Genomic DNA, 21,611 nt, shown 5'->3' with positions numbered 1-21,611 from the left:
AAAGTCCAGATTCAGGTGGGCCCTAGGGTGAGCTTAATCCAGCAGCTCAGTCAAATCACCAAGGACTGCTTTCCCCCATTCCACTCTGCCTTCCATTGTTTCATCTTCATCTTAAGGCTGGTGGCTGTCCACAGTTCCAGAGGCTGTGTGCTTCCTTATCCATATCTGGACAAAGTGAAAGTGAGTTCTTGAGACAGAGAGCTTCACTCTGAGTGGACCCACCTCGGTTGCAAATCCATCAAGGAGAACAGGGCATGGCAGCCCTCTGAAGGCCATGTCAAGTACTATGGACTTTATCCTGAGGTCAATGGCAAACATTCAAGGGTTCTAAATAGGGAATGAGATGATATGTATATTTTAGAGAGATCACCCCGGCTAGCTGGACTCAGCAAGACCCATTAGGAGACAGGTGCAGTTACCCAGGTAAGAAGTGATGGAAGTGTGGACTAGGATAAAAAATGAGGATGAAAAGTTTAGAAGGCAGAATCCATAGTATCAGAGGTGAAGGGAAGCATGAAAGATGACACCAGGTTTCTGGCTGAGACCACTTGGTGGAGTGTGGAAGAAGAGGTTTTGGGGACAGATGAATTCAACTAGAGGCCTGTTGAGTTTGAGATACTTGTGGGACATCCAAGTCGGGATATCCATTTGGCAGGTGGTTATAGATCTGACGTGAGGGAGAGTCCAACATTGGGATACTTGGCTGTTATAAAGTATAGAAGCCATGAGAGCAGATGAAACTGCCTTCAAAGGATATGAAGAGGGATATGGGCAGAAGGCATGAGGGTCTCCAATGCAAGCTCATTCCTTCTCATCCTGTGCACCCACTTCAGTTCCAAAATGGCTGACGGTGTAGTGGGCTAAATGGTGGCCCCCATAAAGATGTGTCCACGTTCTAACCCCTAGAACCTGTGAATGTGACCTTATTTGGAAAAAGGGTCTTTGCAGATGTAGTTACATTAAGACTCTTAAGGGCTTCCCTGGTAGCAAAGTGGTTAAGAATCCGCCTGCCAGTGCAGGGGACATGGGTTCAAGCCCTGGTCTAGGAAGATCCCATATGCCGCGGAGCAACTAAGCCCATGCGCTACAACTACTGAGTCTGCGCTCTAAAGCCCATGAGCCACAACTATTGAGCCCACGTACCACAACTACTGAAGCCCACGTGCCTAGAACCTGTGCTCCACAACAAGAGAAGCCACCACAATGAGAAGCCCGGGCAGTGTAACAAAGAGTAGCCCCTGCTTGCTGCAGCTAGAGAAAGCCTGCGTGCAGCAAAGACCCAACGCAGCCAAAAAATAAATAAATTTATTAAAAAAAAAAAAAAGGACATCCAGCAGAAGCCACAGGGACAAAAGAAGAAGGCCATGTGAATTTGGAAGCAGAGATTGAAGTTGTGCTGCCATAAGCCAAGGACTACCTGGAGCCACCAGGAGCTACAAGAGGCCTTAGCACCTTCAGGAGGGACAGGGCCAACACCTGAATTTCAGGCTTCAATCCTCCAGAACTGTGAGAGAATAAATCTGTTGTTTTAAGCCACCTAGTTTGTGTTAATTTGTTACAGCAGTCCTAGGAAAATAATACTGGTGGTGAGCTGGGCCAGAACTACAGGTCAGTCCCTAGGGCCCCAGAAGGGCTGTGATTTGTCTTTGCTTCCAATCCATGTCTAGGGAATAGGGGGCTTTTTTTTTTCCTCCTACTTCACCAGCAAATACCTCCTTCCTCTGCAGCCCTAGGATAAGCAGACACATGGCCCTCGATGTCTTAAGACACAGACCCTAATGACCAAAGACTTGGCCTTAAACAACCACAGAGAGGTCATGTGTCAGACTGAGGTGGGGGGAGGGAGGTGTCCTAGTCAATCAGTCCTGAGGACACTCTGTCCCAACCTGGGAAGACTCAGGAAACAAGACTCTGTGAGCTCAAACCTGTTTTAGGGTTTGGCAGACTCCCAGTTGCAAAGGCACAATCCAGGGTCAGAGTCCACATTCCCCACCCAGACCAGAGACATAGTCACACACAGAGACAGAGAGCTCAAGAAAGAGAAAGCACGGGGGAAGAAGAATGGCACGGGGGAAATTAGGGACTGTAACACAGAGAGAGTTGTATGTAGATGCAGAAATACTCTGAAATGTTGAGAAAAAGCAGCTGAGGTGGAGCAGAGACGTGTGGACACATAAAAATGCCACGGAGAAGCATACAAGGAGACCCTGACAGATCTAAAAAGGAAAAAGATGAAAACATTCAAAACATTTGGAGGACTACTCTGCTGGTGCAGTGGTTAAGAATCCAGCTGCCAATGCAGGGGACACAGGTTCGAGCTCTGATCCAGGAAGATCCCACATGATGCGGAGCAACTAAGCCTGTGCACCACAACTACTGAGCCTGTGAGCCATAACTACTGAGCCCATGTGCCACAACTACTGAAGCCAGTGTGCTTAGAGCCCGTGCTCTGCAACGAGACGCCACCGCAATGAGAAGCCCACGCACCTCAATGAAGAGTAGCCCCAGCTCGCTACAACTAGAGAAAGCCCGCATGCAGCAATGAAGAACCAACACAGCCAATAAATTAAAAAAAAAAAAAGGAAAGAGGGAGTATGAAATAAAACTAAGATTGGTGTTGGAGAAAGTTCTAGACATACAGACTCCAGACTTCAGTTAGCACGGTGTTTCTGTCCTCTATGCTTCCCATGACCTCCTCCACCTCAACTAGATTAGTCGTTACCACATTCTGTCTTGTTCAGGCCAGGCCCATCCAGTTTAGATATTACCACGCACCTTCCATGTGTCTGGGTCCAACCAAGGTTCTGACAACACGGCTGTCCAAGAAAATGAGCTGAATGACCATCAGGAGTGCACACTGGATCAGAATGCCATGGATGGCTCTTAATTTAGATCCATAAATGGCAACCTAGATCGTTAGGCTGACTACCTCCTGAGATGACTGCTTGGAGCACAGCTGTTGTTCAGCCAGACGAGCTTTGGCATACAGTATGACAGTCACTCTGACAAGGCAGACAGTTTGGAGTGCTGTAGAAATGTGATGTCCTGCTCCTGGAATAATTGTGGTTTAACAAAACACAGGCCATTGATGATGGGCTCCCTGAGGGCAGGGAAGGCATCTTAGTTTGGTTTTTCTCAAGCCCTGGCACCGTGATCTGCAGAGAGAAAAATAATCAATAATAAAAGACAGTTGAACAAAAGACGGACTCAATCAATCAAATACTGGACTCTGCCCTTACGGACCTCGAGGCTATTAGAGCAGATATAATGTCATAAATCACCTTAATATGAATTGGATGCTAGGCAAGGTTATTAGTAGGGCAGGCAAAGAACTGTGGTAATTCAGAGGCACCAGAGTGTGTGGTGTAGAGTTGGTCAAGCAAGACCTACTGAAGGGGATGGCTTTTGAGCTGTCTTTTTTTTTTTTTTAATTTAAGTTTTATTTTATATTGGAATATAGTTGGTTTACAATGTGGTGTTAGTTTCAGGTACACAGCAAAGTGACTCAGTTATACACATACATATATCCATTCTTTTTCAGATTCTTTTCCCATATAGGTTATTACAGAATACTGAGTAGATTTCCCTGTGCTATATAGGAGGTCCTTGTTGGTTATCTATTTTATATATAGTAGTGTGTATAGGTTAATCCCAAACTCCTAATTTATCCCTCCCCTCCACCTTCCCCTTTGGTAACCATAAAATTGTTTTCTAAGTCTGTGAGTCTGTTTCTGTTTTGTAAATAAGTTCATTTGTATCATTTTGTTTAGATTCCACATTTAAGTGATATCAAATATTTGTCTTTCTCTGTCTGACTTACATCACTTACTATGATATTCTCCAGGTCTATCCATGTCGCTGCAAATGGCATTATTTTATTCCTTTTTAATGGCTGAGTAATATTCCATTGTATATAATGTACCACATCTTTTTTACCCATCCCTCTGTCGATGGACGTTTAGGTTGCTTCCATGTCTTGGCTATTGAAAATAGTTGCTGCAATGAACATTGGGGTACATATATATTTTCAAATTATAGTTTTCTCCAGATATATGCCCAGGAGTGGGATTGCTGGGTCATATGGTAGTTCTATTTTTAGTTTTCTAAGGAACCTCCATATTGTTCTCTGTAGTGGTTGTATGAGCTGAGTCTTTAATAATAGATGGGATTTAGACAGAGGAGATAGTAAAACTGTTTAACATGTTAGTGGGTGCACAAATACTAATCTATCAGAGTGGAAACTTCATGGAGCATTCAAGTGGGGTCCTGGAGCCCCTGCTATGCCAAGCATTACTTCTTTAGATAAGAGTTCATAAGGTCAGGATGGTCCCTAGGGAGGAGTGGGGTAGCAGGAGCACCCTGGAGTTAGGGGCTAGTTACAAACAGGATTATAAATACTTCAATATATTTAATTAACCTATGCAACCATACTGGTGCATGTACCTACTAAATGTTAGCCCCAGATAAGAAACTCCTGAAATGGCCTTACTCTCTTTGGTTTGTCAAAGCCATAGAGACCTTACTAGAATGTGAGCTACAGAACAGCAGAGGCTGTTCTCCAGTTCCATGCTGCATCCCTAGGGTCTAGAACAGTGCCTGGAGGATTGGAGGAGGCTCACCAAACGTTAAGTGAATAGGCAGACTGGGAACCCCAAACCTATTCTTGGGGTCTTCTCACTCATCTCCTTGCACCTACTCTCCCCCTCCAATCTGTGCTCCACACCACCCCTCAACATAACCTAGTATGAGATTTGAATTCTGTCGTTCTCCTGCTCAAAATATTTGGTGCCTCTCTTTTGCCCAGAATGCCATTTTCTCCATTTTTTTTAACCCAATTGAACTGCTACTTCTTTACGCCCTGGTCAAATTTTGCCTACTTCTGTATTATTTTCTGAGGCAGAATTCATCTCTCTCGCCCAAATATTATGATAGTTTTTGCCTTCACTCACCAGACAGCGAGCTCCTCAGAACAGGGACTGTGTCTTATTAATTTCCATCCCTCTAGTTCATTAGCCCAATGCCTGACATTTGGTAAATGCTAAATAAAGAGAAGAGTGAAAGGCATTTCCAGCAGTGAGAACTAGATGAACAAAGGTGGCCAAAGGTTTGGGTAAAAAATGAATAGTTTAATTTGGCTAGGATATGAGGGAGAGTAGTAGGAGATAAGATGGAAAAGTCTCTTTGGTCAGATTTTGAAGGGACTTGGAAGTCAACTACACGGAGAAGATGGGCAGATAGAAGGTATCTTGCTAGAGTGTGGGAAGCCAATGAAGGGTTTTGAGCAGAGATGTAATATGATGAATAATACATTTAGTTCAAACCTATAAGAGACTCTCATAAATATATGCAGTTTTCCATTCATACTCAAATTCACCTCTCACCTACCCATGCATCCCCCCTCCCACCCCCAGACTCCTCCAGCAGCTTGCTCTACCCCTTTACCTGCTCCCTGGCTGGGCCAGGGATGTATATATGGGCTGCTTCCCCTCTCAGCCAGAGGACCTGGGGGCCCCAGCTGCCTGGGCTGGGAAGCAGGCCAGAGTTAGCTGAGGTTGGCTGGTGAGCAGCCGGGCGGTGCCAGGGAGAACCTGTGTAGTGCCAGGTGGTGCCTTGGGTTCCAGGCTGAGCCCATGGCTCTGATAACCTTCTGCCTGGCACATACCTGCCCCTCACTCCACCCCATTCCCGCTTTGCTATCGGGGAGGGGGCACAGGGCCAGACAGATCCACAGGACTTTGGCTCCATCTCTACAAAAGGGCCTTCTGTGAGTCAGCCTGCTCCCCTCCAGGCTTGCTCCTCCCCCCCAGCTCCTGTTTCCGATGCACGTACTGCCCGTACACACTGTGTCCCAGGACACCCCACAGTCAGCTGCATGGCTCCCCTGTGCCCCAGCCCCTGGCTCCCTCTATTGATCCCAGCCCCTGCTGCAGGCCCTGCAGTGCAATTGCTGCTGTTACTGCTCCTCCTGGTGCCTGCCCATCCCCAGAGCCTGCTCTGGATGCAGGGGGCTCCCACCATAGGAGGAGATTCATTTGGGGAAGATGATTCACTGGGTGAGGAGGACCTATCCAGTGAAGACGAAATACCTGGAGAGGAGGACCCACCTGGAGAGGAGGACCCACCTGGAGAAGAGGACCCACTTGGAGAGGAGGATCCACCTGGAATGAAGACTGAACCAAGAGAAGAGGATTCTCTGAAGTTAGAGGATCTACCTACTATTGAGACTCCCAGGGATACTCAAGGCCCCCAGAATAATGCCCACAGAGACAAAAAAGGTAAGTGGTCATCAGCTCTGCAAATCTAGTCTCCAGGAGATTGATGCTGCCTTCATTAAACCCCAGCCCTGGTCAGGATTATTCAAGGAAGGAGAGGAGCCTGTACTCTGATGGTAGTTTTTTCCAACCCCAGGGGTTCCCATGCCACTATCCCCTTATCCACTTTCAGTACTAGATGGGGAGACGAAAAAAGGGGCACGGATGGAGTGAGGTAAGCAGGAAGAGATGGGAAAGAAGAAAGGGAGAGGCTGGAGAGGAGAAAGATAGGAATGTGGAGAGGAAACAAAGATGGAGAGAAGTAAGAGTATGAGAGGAGAGAAGAGGAAGGATGGGAGGTACCAGAGGAAGAGCAGGAAGGGCTTGTAGAAATCACCTCATCTTAAGTCTACAGATGAGGAAACGGAGCCCTATGAATAAGGAAATAGCAGGTAGGGGAACCTGGTATCTTGACTCTCAAGCCAGGAACTTTGGAAAAGGAGCTGGAGATCAGAAAGGGAACAGGATGAGTGGGGAGAAGGGATGAGTAAGGGAGAAAGATGGTCTGCTGATTTGACCCTGGGAACTGAGGCCTCCATCCATTTTACAGACCCTAGGACAGTGGTTGCAGACTGGTATCTCTGGGGCCAGCAGGATCTTTGTGTGACCCATCAAGCTGTGGCGTTTTATTTGGCTGCGATCTATTGTGCTTTACACCTAGCCTGCTTCAGGCATTTCTGTTACCTGCTATGCTTCTGTAAGACATCTGAGTTTGTGAACCCCTGCTAGTGAAGGAGACCCACCTCCTTTTGGCCGCTGGGGAGGGACTGGGCTCAAAGATCAGCCACTTCATTCTTCTCATTTATGCAGGAGATGACCACAGTCATTGGCGCTATGGAGGTGAGACACCTACACCCTGCACAGACCCAATCTGGGCACCCAGCTCTGCTGATGTCCGCACCCCCCCCTCCCCCAATCTACGTCTGCCTGTCGCTGACACCACCCACTCCCTGTCTCTCTCCACATCCCTTATTTCCCTTTCCCGACCGGATGCCTCCTGACTCGACCCCATCACTTTTTCTACCCCGCTTCCCTAAAAGTTCCTGATCTTGTCATCAAGCTTCCAGCACATACTCTCCCACTCCAGGTGCTCCGCCATGGCCCCAGGTGTCCCCAGCCTGCGCTGGCCGCTTTCAGTCCCCAGTAGATATCCGTCCGGAGCTCACCGCGTTTTGCCCCGCCCTGCGACCCCTGGAACTCCTTGGCTTTGAGCTCCCGCCACAACCAGCACTGCGCCTGCGCAACAATGGCCACACCGGTGAGGCGGCCTCGAGGCGGAGCCTCAGGGAAGGGGCGGAGGCTGCCTGGGGAGGGAAGGTGCTTGGGAGTTAGGCCGGCTCTCTCGCGAGGGAGGGGCGGGCCAGGCTTACTTGCCTCTCACCACGCAGTGCAGCTGAGTCTGCCTCCTGGGCTGGAGATGGCCCTGGGTCCCGGGCAGGAGTACCGCGCCCTGCAGCTGCATCTGCACTGGGGTGCTGCGGGGCGCCCGGGCTCGGAGCACACGGTTGGCGGCCACCGTTTCCCTGCCGAGGTGAGCGCGCAGCTGTCCCCCGAGGGTCAAACTGGGGCGCGGGGTAGGGGATCTCGCCCACTCCTCCCGTGTCCTCTCCAGATCCATGTGGTTCACCTCAGCACTGCATTTGCCAAAGTTGACGAGGCCTTGGGGCGCCCGGGGGGCTTGGCCGTGTTGGCCGCCTTTCTGCAGGTACCAGCCCTGGACACCCCCCGCCTTTGCTCCCCCAGCCCTCGGGCTCAGACTATCTTGCCCCAGAGACCCCATCGCCGCATCTGTCTATCATCTTTATTCATTCATTAGTTCTTTCATTAACACCCACTGTGAACCAGGCACTGGGCCACAAAAAAAGATTACGAAACCATGGATCTTTGTCTCCCCACAGCCAGTGAGGGAGACTGACAGGGTAGACATATACACAAGACACAGAGTCAAAGAGGTAGTCAGGGAAGGCCTCACAGAGGACATGAAACTTGAAGCCTTCACTAGTGGGAAAGAAAAGGAGACATTCCATGCAGAGTGAACAGTATGTGGAAAGTCTCAGAATACGGCCCATTCGGGGAATGGCAGGTGCAGTAGACCCGACATCAGGAAGAGTCATTTCTCTAGTGCTCTTAAAACCCATAATTTCCCCTTTGCGAAATGCAATAGAGTCTAGAGAAGCATTTAGTGACCTCTTTGGACCTGTACTGATCACGGGTGCATACACAATGATTAGAGGAGGCTACTAGGATGGAGGGACAGTGAGACACCTGTGTATGGTGAAACACCTGTTAAGCTCACTCCCTCCCAGCCTCACAGCACAAAGTTCAGAGAAGCACCTTGGAAATAGCATGTCCTGGCTCCAAAAGTCAAACACATGATTTATTAAGGTGAATGCAGAGGTAACACGAATACAAAGGTTGTTGGGGTTTTCTGTGGCGGGGCATAGAATGTGTGTGGAGTTAGTGAGATTGGAAAAGTAGGTAGAGCTCATCATTGAGAGCCTTGTATCCTAGTAAAGTGACCTACCATCCTCTTCCTCCTCCAATTTGCCATTGCAAACTAGTCTGCCTAGTTAGATCAGCTTGCAAAGTCGGAGTAAATTGCCCTTGAGTAATAATACATAAGATTTTGTGTTCCCCCAGTGTTCTCAGAGCTGGGAACTAGGGGAGAACTGTGGGAACCCACCTCAACTTCAGGCCTCCAGCCATGACCCTAGATACATGTATTCATCTATTTTGCAATGTCATCTCCTAGGAAGGCCCAGAAGAAAACAGCGCCTACGAACAGTTGCTGTCACATTTGGGAGAAGTCGCCGAGGAAGGTCAGTTTGTTGGTCTGGCCACCACCCTTGATACCCTTGTTCATAAAGAACCACCCTTGGGGAGCCTCAGTTCTGAGGATGGAGAAGGGCTCCCTCCCACAGAGAGGGGGTTGAAGTGTGAATTGGCCTACTATGACCTTGATAATAACTGTGAAGCTGAACACATGCAAACAGGCAAACTGCTGCCTACGGGCTTCATGTTTAAAAACCAAACAGAAACCGAGATAAGACGAAAACCAAATAAGATCAAAAAAATAGTGTTTGGAACTTCAGAGGTTGAGTCTGGCAAGCTAAAATTTTTCTGAGAGCTGTCTATTACTCCTTCATAAGCATCAAATATTTTAAATTTGTAAATACTTTTGTTGGAAATCTTTTTTTTTTCCTTCTCACTCTAGATCATTTTAAACCTCACTTACCCAACTGGACCTTAAGTTTTGCTAAACTAGAGAGAACTGTGTTTTTTGAGTTTTTGTGTCTGTCTTTTATAGTTATAGATATTTATTTACAAGTTATTCAACTCATTTTCTCTTTTGATTCACTCTGGGCTTAAATTTGCATTCTAGCATGTTATCACAGTGTGCAAAGTAAGAGTGAAGACTTGGAGGGAGGGCTGGGGGAGTAACTCTGTGAGCCCTAAAGCCTTTTACTTTCTTCTGAGTCATGTCTTGTTGTGTTGAGTTATGGGAAGGGAAATACTCAGTGAAGAAGCGGTCTCAGGGAGTTAGTTGAGTCAGCTTGGCTTCTGGGAGATAAAAATGTATCCCTGTAACCCAAAGCTTTGGTGTGTGTATGGGGGAGTGTCAATCTAGGTGGGACTCCAGCACAGGTCCTCTCCACAGACTCTGAGACTTGGGTCCCAGGACTGGATGTATCTGCACTGCTGCCCTCTGACCTCAGCCGCTACTTCCGATATGAGGGGTCTCTCACCACACCCCCTTGTGCCCAGGGGGTCATCTGGACTGTGTTCAACCAGACAGTAAAGCTGAGTGCTAAGCAGGTGGGGTTGGGTGTGGTGGTGGTGACATAGGGGATGAGGGGGAAAGGGGTATAGGATGAGGTGAGAAAGAGGAAGCATAAAGAGATGAAGGGGCCATGTGGGAGATGAGGGGGACGTGGACGGTGGAGCCCTGAGGTGCTGGCCATAAGCCTGTGATCTTTCTGCTTCTGTGTCATGAGCCCACCCCCGCTGTCTGCTGACCTCCCTAGCTCCACACCCTCTCTGACTCCTTGTGGGGACCTGACGACTCTCGGCTAGAGCTGAACTTCCGAGCTACACAGCCTTTGAATGGGCGCATAATTGAGGCCTCCTTCCCTGCTGGAGGAGACAGCAGCCCTGGGACCACTGAGCCAGGTGCACCTTTGTCTACGGATGCCGTGCCCCTCCCCCCAGCCACAGGTCCCTCATCCTCCCACGTGCCCTCATGTGTCTGTCACTGGTGATCCCATCCCCCAGCTCTAATGTTTCCTTTTTCTCTTCAGTCCACCGGAATGCCTGTCTCGCTGCTGGTGAGTCTGTGCCCCTCCTCTGGCTCCTGAGGCTGGGGGCGTCCCTTGGCGCTGTTCAGCCCCAGGGGCTAGCCAGGACCACCACTGCTACCTCTCCGTTTCTGCAGAATGGACTCCAACCCCAATAGGGTAGTGTCAGATCGAGGTGGGGGCTCCCCTGCTGTCCCCAGTGCAAGAGTGGGTCAGAATGAAACTCCAGAAACCTCCTCACATCCTCCTTCCCAAACACCTCTTTTATTTTGTTTCTAGGGAGGAAAATGGTGCTTATCTTACCCCTTCTTGTGTATCCATCCCCATCCCTTTGCTGGCCTCTGCTGGGTTCAGAGACACGGAGGGCAGCTGGAGAAGTTGGGGCAGGTGGGGGACAGGTGGCAGCGGCCCTGAGGGAACCCGACAGACTCCTCCTCACTCCCTGAGGCAGCCTCTCTCCTCCTCCCTCCAGGCGACATCCTGGCCCTGATCTTTGGCCTTCTCTTTGCTATTACGGGCATCGCCTTCCTTGTGCAGATGAGAAGGCAGCAGAGGTATTATACCCCCTCCCTCAGACCCAGCCCCCGCCTCCCCAAGTGGAGTCCAGAACAGCTTCACGCAAATTGCATGCAAATGAGCTCATCCTTGGTGAGATTTCTGATTAGGCTTCCCTGTTGTGTAGACACCCAAGTGGAACCAAAGGGAGTGTCAGCTACCACCCAGCAGATGTCACGGAGACTGTTGCCTAGAGGCCTGCAGCTTGGAGAATGTGCAGAGAAGCCGGCCAGAGGAATCTGAGGGGGAGCTGGAGGCTTTGTCCTGCCCATTACACTACTTCCTTTTAAACCTCTAAAGATATTTTTTAAGATAAATATTTCTAATAAAATCAGTGGAAGCCATATCCTTGTTCCCCAAATCAAAAGGATGGTGTATTCATTTCCTATTGCTGCTATGACAAATCACCAAAAACTAAATGGTAACGGAAATTTATTCTCTTAAGAGTTCTACAGGTCAGTGTTCAGAATGAATCTGATGGGCTAAAGTCAAGGTGTTGGCAGGGCTGGTTCCTTCCGGACACTCCTGAGGAGAGAATACGTTCTTGCCTTTTTCAGCTTCCAGAAGCCAAGCATTCCTCGGCTTGTGGACCCTTCCTAGCTTCACTCCGCTCTCTCGCTTCCACTGCCACACCTCCAACTGCTTTTAACCTTCTTGCCACCCCCTTATAAGGACCCTGTGACTATGTTGGGCCAACCTAGTTAACCTAGAATACTCTCCCCATCTCAAAATCCTTAGCTTAACTACAAAGTCTCTTTTCCCAGGTAAGGTAACATTTCATAGGATTAGGGTGTGGACATCTTCGGTGAGGAGACATGATTCTGCCTAATGTAGATGTTATCAGGAAGCAGGGAGAAATGACCGATATTGCTGGAATGACTCGTGTGTGTGTGTGTGTGTGTGTGTGTGTGTGTGTGTGTGTGTGTGTGTGTGTGTGTGTGTGTGTGTGTTTGCGGGCAAGCTTGGTCTCTAGGCTTAAAATCACATTGAGGCTTTGGGTTTTCACTGGGCTCAAGTAAAACCAATATAAGCTTTGTGGTTTTGCCATCCAGTTGTGTTGTCCAGCCCAACCACCTGCTGGAATGGGGCAGTGCTGCTGACAGCAGCTCCTTTGCTCTGTGGGGAGGAAGGGCCAGGATGTTCCCCCAGCCCTGCCAGGCTTCTCTGCTTCACGTGGCCTGTTCACAACCCCTCCTCAGTGAGCCCAGTGCCCCCACCCCTCTGGCTCACTCAGGGGTCCTTCCAACTCCACTCTTCCCCTGAGGCAGCCTCTCCGCCTTCTCCACTTTGGAAAACTACCACCACCATCACCAACACCCAAGAAAGGCTTAAAGGGCCCCGTGATGCTGGTAACATCAGTTTTATTGGTTGGCGTGGCAACTACAGCCTGGCTGGGGGCAGCGCCAGCCCTCACAGGTTGTTGAGCTCCAGCAGGGTCTGGTCGAGGGTCTGGTGAATCTCCACATTCTCCTCCTTGGCACTGGCCAAGGTCTCTGTGAGGGGAAGCAACCCGTGAGCGGGGGGTGGGGAGACACGAGGGGAGAAACACGGGGAGGCACGGACAGGGGACGTGACAAATAGACACAGAGTGGGTTGGAGGCACAGGAAGACGCAAACATTCAGGGATCTGAGGACCCTGTGGATGGGACAAATGGATGAACTGACCAAGACAGACAGGGACGCCTCACTCAAGGCTTCGGGGCCATGGAGGTGGGATGGTAAGGCCTGAGTCATAAACTAATTTACCCACCTTCTTTAAAAGGTTGAAGAGAGTTGGAAACAGGAGGAAAGACAAAGACTGAGCCAGGAAAGGGAGTGTCAGACAGACAGGCTTAAGGCAGAAAACAGACCTGCAGTGAAAGCCCCACGTTGCTGGCATCCAGTGTCTTTCCAAACTTCATCCCAGACCAATCACAACCTTCTTGTCCCTCCCCTGCACCTCACCATCCCTCTTCCCTTCCAGTCATTCCTTTAGACCCTGGAATCGCAGCTGAATGCTGCAAGGCCAGTGACATGCCTGGGTCTGCAGAAGGGCCTGTGTCTCGGAGGCAGCAGAGGGCCCCTGGTGACCGATGCAGTCATATGTGCCCACATGCAGCAGTGACAGTCATGCGGGGGGGGGGGGTCCGGTGTGGGCCACAGTGTTTTGAGGGTGGGCTCAGTGGCAGAGGGGGGGTCACAAGAGTAGGGGTGCCCATAGGAGCCAGGGTCTCTGCAGTGAACCAGTGCTCTGTGGGGGTGATGGAAGTGCTCTCTGGAGGGCAGGAAGACAGCGTGGAGACCAAGCTGAGTTTATTAAGCAGCAGAGAGTGGTAGGGGCCGGCGGGTAGAGGGAGGAGTGGATGGAGGTAGAAGGATGAAGCAAGTGCCAGGGCGGGCAGCACGTGTGACGGGGGTTCTCTGAGGCTGCGCCCAGCCTGGCTGTGCAATGTTGGCAACTTCTGCTCCTCCTGCTTGCCCCCTCCCCACAGAGAGAATGGAAAGGAGAAGAGAGAAGGGGCCGAGGGCCACCCTGGTGAGGGGCTCAGAGGGAGGTGATGTCGTTGAGCGCGTTGTCCAGCTCCTCGCTGATGGCCTTGTACTTCATCTTCTGTGCATAGACTTCATCTGGGGGTCCAGGGGAGGGGGGCCAGGTGGGAGTGTGGGGAGAGGGAATGGAGGGAAAGAGGAAAGGAAGGAGAGAGGGTAATGGGAAGAGAACAAGAGTCAGAGAGAGGTGGACAAAGATGGAGTGAGAGAGACAGGCCAGGGAACAGGCTGGACCGCCGTCAGCGCCCCTCCTCCTCCTCTGTATCCCAATGTCTTTTGTCCCTCTCTGCACCCCAACCTGGTGCTTCCCCCAGGAGCTCGTGCCTCCCCCAGGCACCTGGGGGCACAGTGCTTTGCATAAGCAGGAGTGCTTGCTTCAAGGGGAAGGTGGTCAAACCAGAAAGGTCTAACATCCTAAAGTTGGAGAGAAAAGTGATGCTTGCCTGAGAAGGCTGGAAGCAAGAGAAGTGGGAGTTATGAAAGTGAAATAAAAAGGAGAGACACAATGTTGTTGATAACAGTGAGACGTAGGTACAGACGAGCAAATACCCGGCTGTTTGTTTTTACCAAATCTAGCTTAAGATAGTACTTTCCATTAATGTTACCACGAAAACCTAGATATTAAACCAAACAGCTCTCTAATAAAGAAGGTGTTGCCCGTGGAGACAGAATCGTCTAGATCGGTGCTCCTCAGAGTGTGCTCTGAGGACCAGCAGCATCAGCATTACCAGGGGGCCTGTCAGCACAGATTCAGCCCAAAGGCAGCAGTCACTTCAGCGTGGGACCCAGGAATCTGTGTTTGAAAAACTCTCTGAGGGGATTTTGATGCTTGCTCAAGTCTGAGAAGCACTGGATTTGACGGGGCTACCTCTACTTGGGCCGCAGGCACAGACCACTGGAGTCTGTGGGGTCCTAGGTGGTCCAACCCTAATTTACCACCAGCAAGGGATGGGAATCATGGGATGGGAAGATAAGTCATGGGGAGTAGGGAGGAATATTTTAAGAGGTTCAAGGGTACAGAGGAATATCCCTTTTACCTTCTAGGTCATCGATGGTTTTCTCCAACTTCGCCACCGACCTTTCGGCAAACTCCGCTCGTGTCTCAGCCTGGGTGTAAAGGCAAGATAGGGAAAATGACAAAAGCTTAGGCCCTCCCAGACACGATCACTTAAGTCAACCTTCTCTTCCGTCCCTGTCCCCAAATTCCCTGTCACAGGAGGTCTCTGGTGGGCACTGGGGGGCTTGAGGGGGTTTCGGACTGGAAGGACTCTCACCTCCTTTAGCTTCTCCTCCAGCAGTTTGATCTCCTCTTCGTATTTATCTTCTTTGGTGGAATACTTTTAGGAACAGACACATGCCATCAGTACACCGCCTCCACAAGTCCTTCATTTCTCCACGGAGCCGCACAGGCTACTCCTGCTTTTGTCTCCATCAGACACCCGGCCCCCCCCGCCTGGGTCCGTAGCCTCCCTCCCCTGAAGGACCCCATCCTCACTGCCCCGCCACCCCCCTCTACCTTGTCTGCTTGGGCTTCCAGGGATTTCAAGTTGTTGGTAACAATTTTCAGCTCCTCCTCTAGGTCCCCACATTTACTGCAGGGGGTGTGTAGCAGGGCGGGGTGTGAGGGCACAGTGGGGGAGACAGTGGAGAGGGCACAGTGGGGGAGGGTGGAGGAGAGAATAGAAGAGCAACGTTGTGAGGGTGACAGAGGCAGAGGTTGGGAGCCCCAGGCCCCTCCCGGCCCCCAGCAGGTGAGAGAGGGCAGCCTGAGCTGGAGGAGAAGTGAGCCGAGAGAAGGTGCCATTGCCCAGAAAGGTCCAGAGAGGGGACTACCTCCTCCTCTGAGGCCATCAGGGACTTGAGGGCCTGGTCCATGGTTCGAAGTTCCTCCTCCAGCTGCCTGGCTCGGCTGGGGGCAGCGGGTAGGGGTCAGAGGCAGGACCTGTCCCTGTGGCCCCGTGCCTGGAAAACTGCCTCCCCACCGCACAGCGTGCCCCGTGGCCATGGGCTCAGACCAAGTTTCGCTTGCCGCTCCGGGGTGTCCTTACCTCTCAGCCACCTCAGCTCTCTCCTCTGAGCGCTCCAGCTCTCCTTCCAGGATCACGAGCTTCCTGGCCACCTGTGGGGATGGGGGAGAGAGGAGGAGGAGATCCACGGCGAATGACTGGGGGTGTCTGGGGCTTGGGCGTGAGGAGGACGTGGGGCAGGCCTGTCACCTCCTCATATTTGCGGTCTGAATCCTCAGCGATGTGCTTGGCCTCCTTCAGCTGCATCTCCTGCAGCTCCATCTTTTCCTCATCCTTCATTGCTCGGTTTTCGATGACCTTCATTCCTCTGAGAGGCAGGGAGCGGGGTGGGGGCGGGGTCAGGCCCAGCAGGGACAGGCTGTCAGCCCCTCCCTGGCCCACCCTCTGAGGAACCCCCTGCCCACCTCTCACTCTCATCAGCCGCCTTCTCAGCCTCCTCCAGCTTTTGCAGGGCTGTAGCCAGGCGCTCCTGCGCCCGGTCCAACTCCTCCTCTACCAGCTGAATGCGGCGGTTCAGGGAGGCCACATCTGCCTCGGCCTGTAAGTCAAAGGTCAGAGGTCAGAAAGGCTTTGTCTGCCTTGGATGAGGATCAGAGAGGCTTCAGAGGATGGTTGAGATTCTTCTCAGAACAAACCTAGGTTTCCTGGCCTCCAGACTTTCAGCCTATTTTTTCCCTCAAACCAACCACCTTCTGCGCAGACTCTGTGCTCAAGCCCCAAACACGCACTCCTGGACAGGCTCCACTCCCCTGCTATAGGGCCTCTTCTAGCTCTGTGCATAGTCTCCAGTGGTTATCTGCACACAAATCCCTCTGTCCCTCCAGAGAGCACTCCAACTGCTGGGACCAGTCCAGGGCAGCCCTGACTCCTCCTCAGCAGAGCCTGGCCCAGGCAAGGGGTGGGGAAGAATCAGGCCAGCCAGACCGCACTGTTGCTAAAAACCGCCAATCGCAGAATCAAGCTCTGTGATGTCACTGGCTGCCAGGCAGACTCCCAGTGGGAGGCTCTGGAGGCAAGCAGGCCTATTTAGGGCCCCAGTGGCCGTAGCAAGGGGCTCCCTGCCAAGGCCAGAGGAAAGTGGGGGCAGTACAAGGACAGTGTGAGAGGCAGATCAGCCACTGATCCTGCAATATAGAGGCAAAATCGTGGAGGTTTTGGAGGAGGTCCACAGAAACAGATGATACCTTGAGAAAAAGAAGACAGAGCAAGAAGGGCCCCAATAAAGGAAAATAAGAGAGAAGTAATGGAATTTGGTGTTAAGAGCATAAGCTCTGAGTGAGACTGTTGTCTTTGAGCTACTTGTGTGACCTTAGGCAACTGATTTAGTCTCTTTAAGCCTCAGTTTCCTCCTTTTTAGATTGGAGTTGACAATAGCAGTTCCTTCTCTGTAGGCTGTTCTGAGATCATGCAGTGCTTCTAATACTGGATTAATAACAGGACCATCTGGGAGGTATATAAAAAATACCAGGTTCTCCAGCTCCGTGCTGGAGCCACTGAGCTGAGATCTCCAGAGCAGGGGCTTGGAAATCTTTCCATCTTTTTTTTTTTTTTAAAGCTTCCAAGAGATTCTGATGATAAGCATTCTTGGGAAATAGTAAAATAATATGCAGAAAGCATTTGAGCATGTGCCTGCAGAGTCCACACCCCATAAACCTTAGGTTATCCCTCGTCTCTCCCTCAAAGACAAAACACAGAGACCCTGAGATTTAGGATTGCAAAGGAGAAAACGGACCAGTGTAAGGGAAGAAGAGAGTGAGAGAGAGGAGATGGGTGGCAGCACGGGGGGTAGAGGGGGTAGAAAGCAGGTCCTGAGTGATACTACAGGGCAGGGAAACAACACCATATATAGAAAGTCGTTGCAGCTTATCCTCCAGGTGCTGAAGGCCACCTAGAGTGACAAGAGCCCAGCCCGGGCACAGGGCCAGATGACTCAGTGTGGAAGGATTCTGGGGACAGCACTGGGGGTTGGGAATAATGACTCCAGGGGACACTGGAGGTCTATTCTAGAGCGACACGAGTCTCTGTAAAAGGGAAACTCTCTTCATGGTAGTGGGGTGACAAGCGACTCTGGAGAATCTGGGAAGTCCTGGGGTCCACATCACAGGACTGACTTTTGCCATTTTCTGCTCCTCAAGTGCTTCCCAGTTACGGACGCTGCTCTCTAACCACAGGACAGGCAGCACCATCCCCATTGCGCAAATGGGAAGCAAGAGAGAAAGGAGAACCTGAGGCACTGTGTAAGTTAAGTGCTGTGTTCAAGGTCACACAATAAGTTTGGGCGGCATTTCCTACCTTCTACTGGGGCTGCTGCCCTGCTTCCCCAGCTCTGTCCCTGTCTTCCCCTCCTCCCTCCAGCCCCCACCCAGCTCCTTGGGTTTCCAGTCCTGCCTCCAGCTGCACTGGGCCTTAGTTATTTATAGAGTGTCAGATGCCCCGGGTCGTCTTCACTAGCAGCTGCAGGTCAGTTCCCTCCCAAGTGCCAGGGCTGGTGAAGAACCAAAACCGAAGCCTGGAGGTCAGAGAAACCAACCTTGGGGCCAGGGGGGCTGGGGAACACGGGTAATAGTCAACACAAACAGTAATGTCATCTCTGCCATGCATCTGCTAATCCCCCCTTCCACCCAACCGCAGGCTGGTCTTAAACTCACTCCTGGGTGGAAGGCAAATGGGGAATACCAGGCAGAGAAAGTACCATGTCTTACGGCCATTCTCCTACCTCAAGGTGGGGGATGGAAATGGCAGGAGGTGGAAGTCTGGTTAGGCGGTGTGGGGTAGGCAGAGAAATCTGAGTGAGCCGGACTTGCCAAGGTGGCTGTCTTGGCATTTGTGGGCCTGTCCCTCTGCCCTGTGGCCTGGCATGGTCTCTAGACTGACAGCTTAATGAGGGTAAATGAGGGACCGACAGAAACTGAGCTGGGGCCCACAGTGCACAGCAGGGCCACTGAAGTTGGAGGTCAAGGCCAGGGAATTTCTAATGCCCCCCCCCCCCCAGGGGTGTGACTCAAGTCAGGGCCCATCTTTGAATTCCCTTCCCCTCCTTCTGCCCCATAGCACCCATACCCACAACCCACACCCCGAAAATGTAGCTGCAGTCTCCTCTCCATTTTCAGCTGGAGGATTAGTTGAGGTGGCTGGTAAATTCTTGTACCATCCACCCCCACGATGACTCATTGCTTGATCACTGTACATTCTACGAGCTGGAACCACACGGAACTGCAATGCTATGTCCTCTGGGGGAAGTGGTAAGTGGTTTTGATTTACTCACTGCCTTGGATTATTTGTGCCAGCTTGCCCTAGCCTGGGTTCCTGTGAGGAAACAGTTTCTGTCCTGGTGCTGAAGGGTCCCCTCCATCCCCATGTCTGGGACCCCTCCCAGTGCACTCACTCTCCCACTGTCCCCCAGGTCCATACTCACATCGGTGGCTTTCTTCTCAGCCTGCTCCAGTTTCTCCTGGGCATCCTTTACTGATTCAGAATACTTTTCCACCTCATCCTCTGTCCCTTTCAGCTTCTTCTGGAGGGCCTGCTGCTCCTCCTCCAGCTGGGAGAAAAAAGCCTCAGTCAGCCAGGCCCAGGCCCAGGAAGGAGGCAGGGGTGTGTGTGAGGGGTACTAAGAGATATTCAGAGGCTGTCAGGGCGGAAGAGGGATCCCAGAGGAGGAACAGTGCAACCAGGGGTGTTGTAGGAACCTGGCGGGAGTAGAGAGAAAGCTTCTAGCCCCAAAGAACAAGGCCCATCATGGCTTTGCAAGGGCAGCAGTGGAAACTGGGGGACTGGGTCTCTCTAGGCTTTGGTTGGCAAGATGAAATGTGGCTCTGGCTAGGGCCCTTGTGGCGGGGGCTACTGTGAACGCCCGGCAGCCCCCACACTAGACGGTAGAGAGCCTTGGACAGCAGGCCAGAGGCTCGGGGGCACAGGGCAGGGCCTACCCCGCCCTCATTGTGGGGTGGGGCCGGGGGTTTCGCCAGACCTGGGACCCCCACCTGCTTGCAGCGGTCCTCGGCTTGCTTCTTGTCGGCTTCGGCCTGCTCAGCGCGGTCGATGGCATTCTCCTTGTCCAGCTTTAGCATCTGCATCTTCTTCTTGATGGCGTCCATGGTTGCGGTGGGGGACCGGCCGGCCGGCGGGCAGTGCGGACCGGGCGAACTGGGCTGGCTGCGCGAACTGGGCGCACGGGTGGCGGGCGAGGAGGACCAAGCGGGACTGGGATGTCCCAGACGCGCGGGCGCCTAAAAGGCGGGGAGAGGCCGGGCGGAGCCGGGGGCCAGGACCCTCCCCCACTGCGGCCCAAACCTTGTAGGGGCAGAAGCACCGCAGGGTCGGGGGGCGCGGCCACCCCCTGCGCCCACCCCCTCGGGACCGCCCCCTCGGGGCCCCGCCTCTCCCCCGCCCTTCCCTCACCCCGCCCCCACCCCTCCCTTCCCCCCGCCAGGCCGTCGGAAGGGAAAGTAGATGGATAATTTGCTGAAAAAACCGTAGCGCTGAGGAGGGGAGGGGACCCTGGGGCTGGGGGCTCCGCGCTGCTTCTGAGTGACAGCCCGGCCCAGTGGCAGCTGCGGCTGGGGCCCCTGGGGCTATTTCGGGGCTTGAGCTCACGGCAGCTGCCCGGGCGCAAGGACCGGAGTGTCCCCCCCTCAGCTGCAGCAGCCGCTGCCCTTAATTTAGAAGTTTCCTGTAAATCCCCTCGGATTAAATGTCTCTTGGGAGGCGGGGCTCCTCCGCCGTTCGAGTGCCTCAGTTTACCCCGAGTCCCAGACTCTGGGTTTGCGTTACCGACGTGGCAGTGATAGCGGAGAGCCTCACCAGGGACTTGGGGAAACTGAGGCAGGAGGGGAGCCCAGAGCCCCGGTCGCAGTGCGGAGCGGGGCCCGGCTTGCTGCCCCGCGAGGGCGGGCCTGACCTCCCTTTCCCTCGCTGCCCCTTCCAGCCCCTGCCCCTGGAGCCAGGGCCCCTCCTCTAGGTCGCCGGGCCTCGGAACCCAGCTCCGCGCCCCGCCTGCCCCGCCCCCCACGTGCCCCGCATACTTTCCACGCGGCTTCTGCCGGGCAGGACGCGGCGCGCTCCCCGCCCCACCCCCACCCGGGACGCGTCCCTCTCCGTCCCTGCCTTGCTCCCCTCCACTCACCCCACCCCCACCCCCGCTTTCCCCCAGCTTCCCTGCGCGCCCTCCCTTCTCCTCCCCTTCTCCCGGCGGATTCTCCTCTCTTCCCTTGTGAGCCAACTTTATGCTGAAATTTCTTTTCTGCCCTTTTTTGGGAGGTTTCCCGTGGGGAGGCGGGGCCGGGCTGGGGCGAGGAAGGCAGGAGCGAGGGTAAGCGTTACTGAGCTGCTGGGCGTCGGGAGCTGGGGGTGCGGTGTCCCCTCTGACCGACGCCGCCAAAAAGAGCTCCGGGAGCCGGGGCCTAGGGTCGGGACATCAGAGGCACGGCACGAGGCTGTTTGTTTTCGTTTTTTCCTCGGGGTGGGATGGGGGGAGAGGAAGTGGAGAGCTGCCTTGGAGGGGCGAAGGGGACACCGGGCGGAGGAAGCCTCACTCCCCAGGGGCTGAGGGGTGGGAGGCCTGGCTTTTGCTGGCAGGGTGGGAACCGTGGGAACCCTCGGTCCCGGCCCGGGCGAGGTGGGGGCGGGGAGGGAGGGGGCTCAGAGATGTATTTAGATCTGCTTAGCCGACTGCTGCTGCACAGGGAACGAAGCTGACCTCGCGATGTTCACGCCATCTCCCTGCTTTCCCCAAACTCTTGAAAGTCGCTTCCGTCCACCCTGTAGCCAGTGCCAGACCCCTGGGGTTAATCAGGAGCTCCCCTGTCCCTCACTTCCCACATGCACTTAATTCTGTAGGTTCTACTTCCTAGAAATGAGGTTCCTCCTCAGAAGTTTCTGGGGTTGCCTTGGGC

The 21,611-nt window shown here is 52.8% G+C and overlaps 2 protein-coding genes and 1 long non-coding RNA gene across 11 annotated transcripts; 1 reads left to right on the top strand and 2 right to left on the bottom strand.

The window, feature by feature from the left end:
• Nucleotides 1-250: 250 nt before the first annotated feature.
• Nucleotides 251-7,527, bottom strand: LOC130846140 (uncharacterized). Its single transcript, XR_009051519.1, has 3 exons — nt 7,478-7,527; nt 2,776-3,155; nt 251-327 (listed from the first exon to the last, which is right to left on the bottom strand). It is a non-coding gene; the product is annotated as an uncharacterized LOC130846140 (long non-coding RNA).
• On the top strand, nt 3,098-11,522 carry CA9 (carbonic anhydrase 9). 4 transcript variants are annotated; one of them, XM_057724182.1, is made up of 11 exons: nt 3,106-6,275; nt 7,122-7,151; nt 7,399-7,569; nt 7,700-7,842; nt 7,924-8,016; nt 9,064-9,130; nt 9,970-10,127; nt 10,337-10,481; nt 10,610-10,636; nt 11,079-11,160; nt 11,289-11,522. In XM_057724182.1, the coding sequence occupies exons 1-11, from the start codon at nt 5,873-5,875 to the stop codon at nt 11,353-11,355; spliced, it is 1,386 nt and encodes a 461-aa protein (XP_057580165.1). In that variant the 5' UTR covers nt 3,106-5,872; the 3' UTR covers nt 11,356-11,522. The 4 variants fall into 4 exon arrangements, with proteins under 4 accessions (XP_057580166.1, XP_057580165.1, XP_057580163.1 ...); XM_057724183.1 differs by lacking the exon at nt 7,924-8,016 and having other exon boundaries at nt 3,098-6,275; XM_057724180.1 differs by having other exon boundaries at nt 5,813-6,275; nt 11,079-11,522.
• A 983-nt stretch (nt 11,523-12,505) lies between these two features.
• TPM2 (tropomyosin 2) lies at nt 12,506-19,995 on the bottom strand. Of its 6 annotated transcripts, XR_009051592.1 has the most exons (10): nt 19,701-19,922; nt 19,133-19,258; nt 16,122-16,255; nt 15,907-16,024; nt 15,739-15,809; nt 15,207-15,282; nt 14,965-15,027; nt 14,728-14,797; nt 13,012-13,768; nt 12,506-12,654 (listed from the first exon to the last, which is right to left on the bottom strand). XR_009051592.1 is itself a non-coding variant. In XM_057724966.1 (9 exons), exons 1-9 carry the CDS (start codon nt 19,812-19,814, stop codon nt 12,572-12,574), a joined length of 855 nt encoding a protein of 284 aa, XP_057580949.1. In that variant the 5' UTR covers nt 19,815-19,995; the 3' UTR covers nt 12,506-12,571. The 6 variants fall into 6 exon arrangements, 5 of the variants coding, with proteins under 5 accessions (XP_057580949.1, XP_057580950.1, XP_057580948.1 ...); XM_057724966.1 differs by lacking the exons at nt 13,012-13,768; nt 15,207-15,282 and adding an exon at nt 15,524-15,599 and having other exon boundaries at nt 19,701-19,995; XM_057724967.1 differs by lacking the exon at nt 15,207-15,282 and adding an exon at nt 15,524-15,599 and having other exon boundaries at nt 12,506-13,415; nt 19,701-19,928.
• Nucleotides 19,996-21,611: the final 1,616 nt, after the last annotated feature.

Source organism: Hippopotamus amphibius, chromosome 2 (genome assembly GCF_030028045.1).
Source record: "Hippopotamus amphibius kiboko isolate mHipAmp2 chromosome 2, mHipAmp2.hap2, whole genome shotgun sequence".
In the NCBI taxonomy this organism is placed as follows: Eukaryota; Metazoa; Chordata; class Mammalia; order Artiodactyla; family Hippopotamidae; genus Hippopotamus; species Hippopotamus amphibius.
The sequence above is the reverse complement of the archived record's forward strand: the minus strand, read 5'-3'. Positions and strand labels throughout refer to the sequence as shown.

Coding starts and splice junctions, on each gene's coding strand:
- CA9 (XM_057724180.1), top strand. CDS start 5,873: ATGGCTCCCCTGTGCCCCAGCCCCTGGCTCCCTCTATTGATCCCAGCC. Junction 6,276..7,121: donor TGCCCACAGAGACAAAAAAG/GTAAGTGGTCAT, acceptor TCATTTATGCAG/GAGATGACCACAGTCATTGG. Junction 10,128..10,336: donor TAAAGCTGAGTGCTAAGCAG/GTGGGGTTGGGT, acceptor TGACCTCCCTAG/CTCCACACCCTCTCTGACTC.
- TPM2 (XM_057724967.1), bottom strand. CDS start 19,814: ATGGACGCCATCAAGAAGAAGATGCAGATGCTAAAGCTGGACAAGGAG. Junction 15,600..15,738: donor AGAGCTGAGGTGGCTGAGAG/GTAAGGACACCC, acceptor CGCTGCCCCCAG/CCGAGCCAGGCAGCTGGAGG. Junction 15,028..15,523: donor TGATGGCCTCAGAGGAGGAG/GTAGTCCCCTCT, acceptor TGTTCCTAAAAG/TATTCCACCAAAGAAGATAA.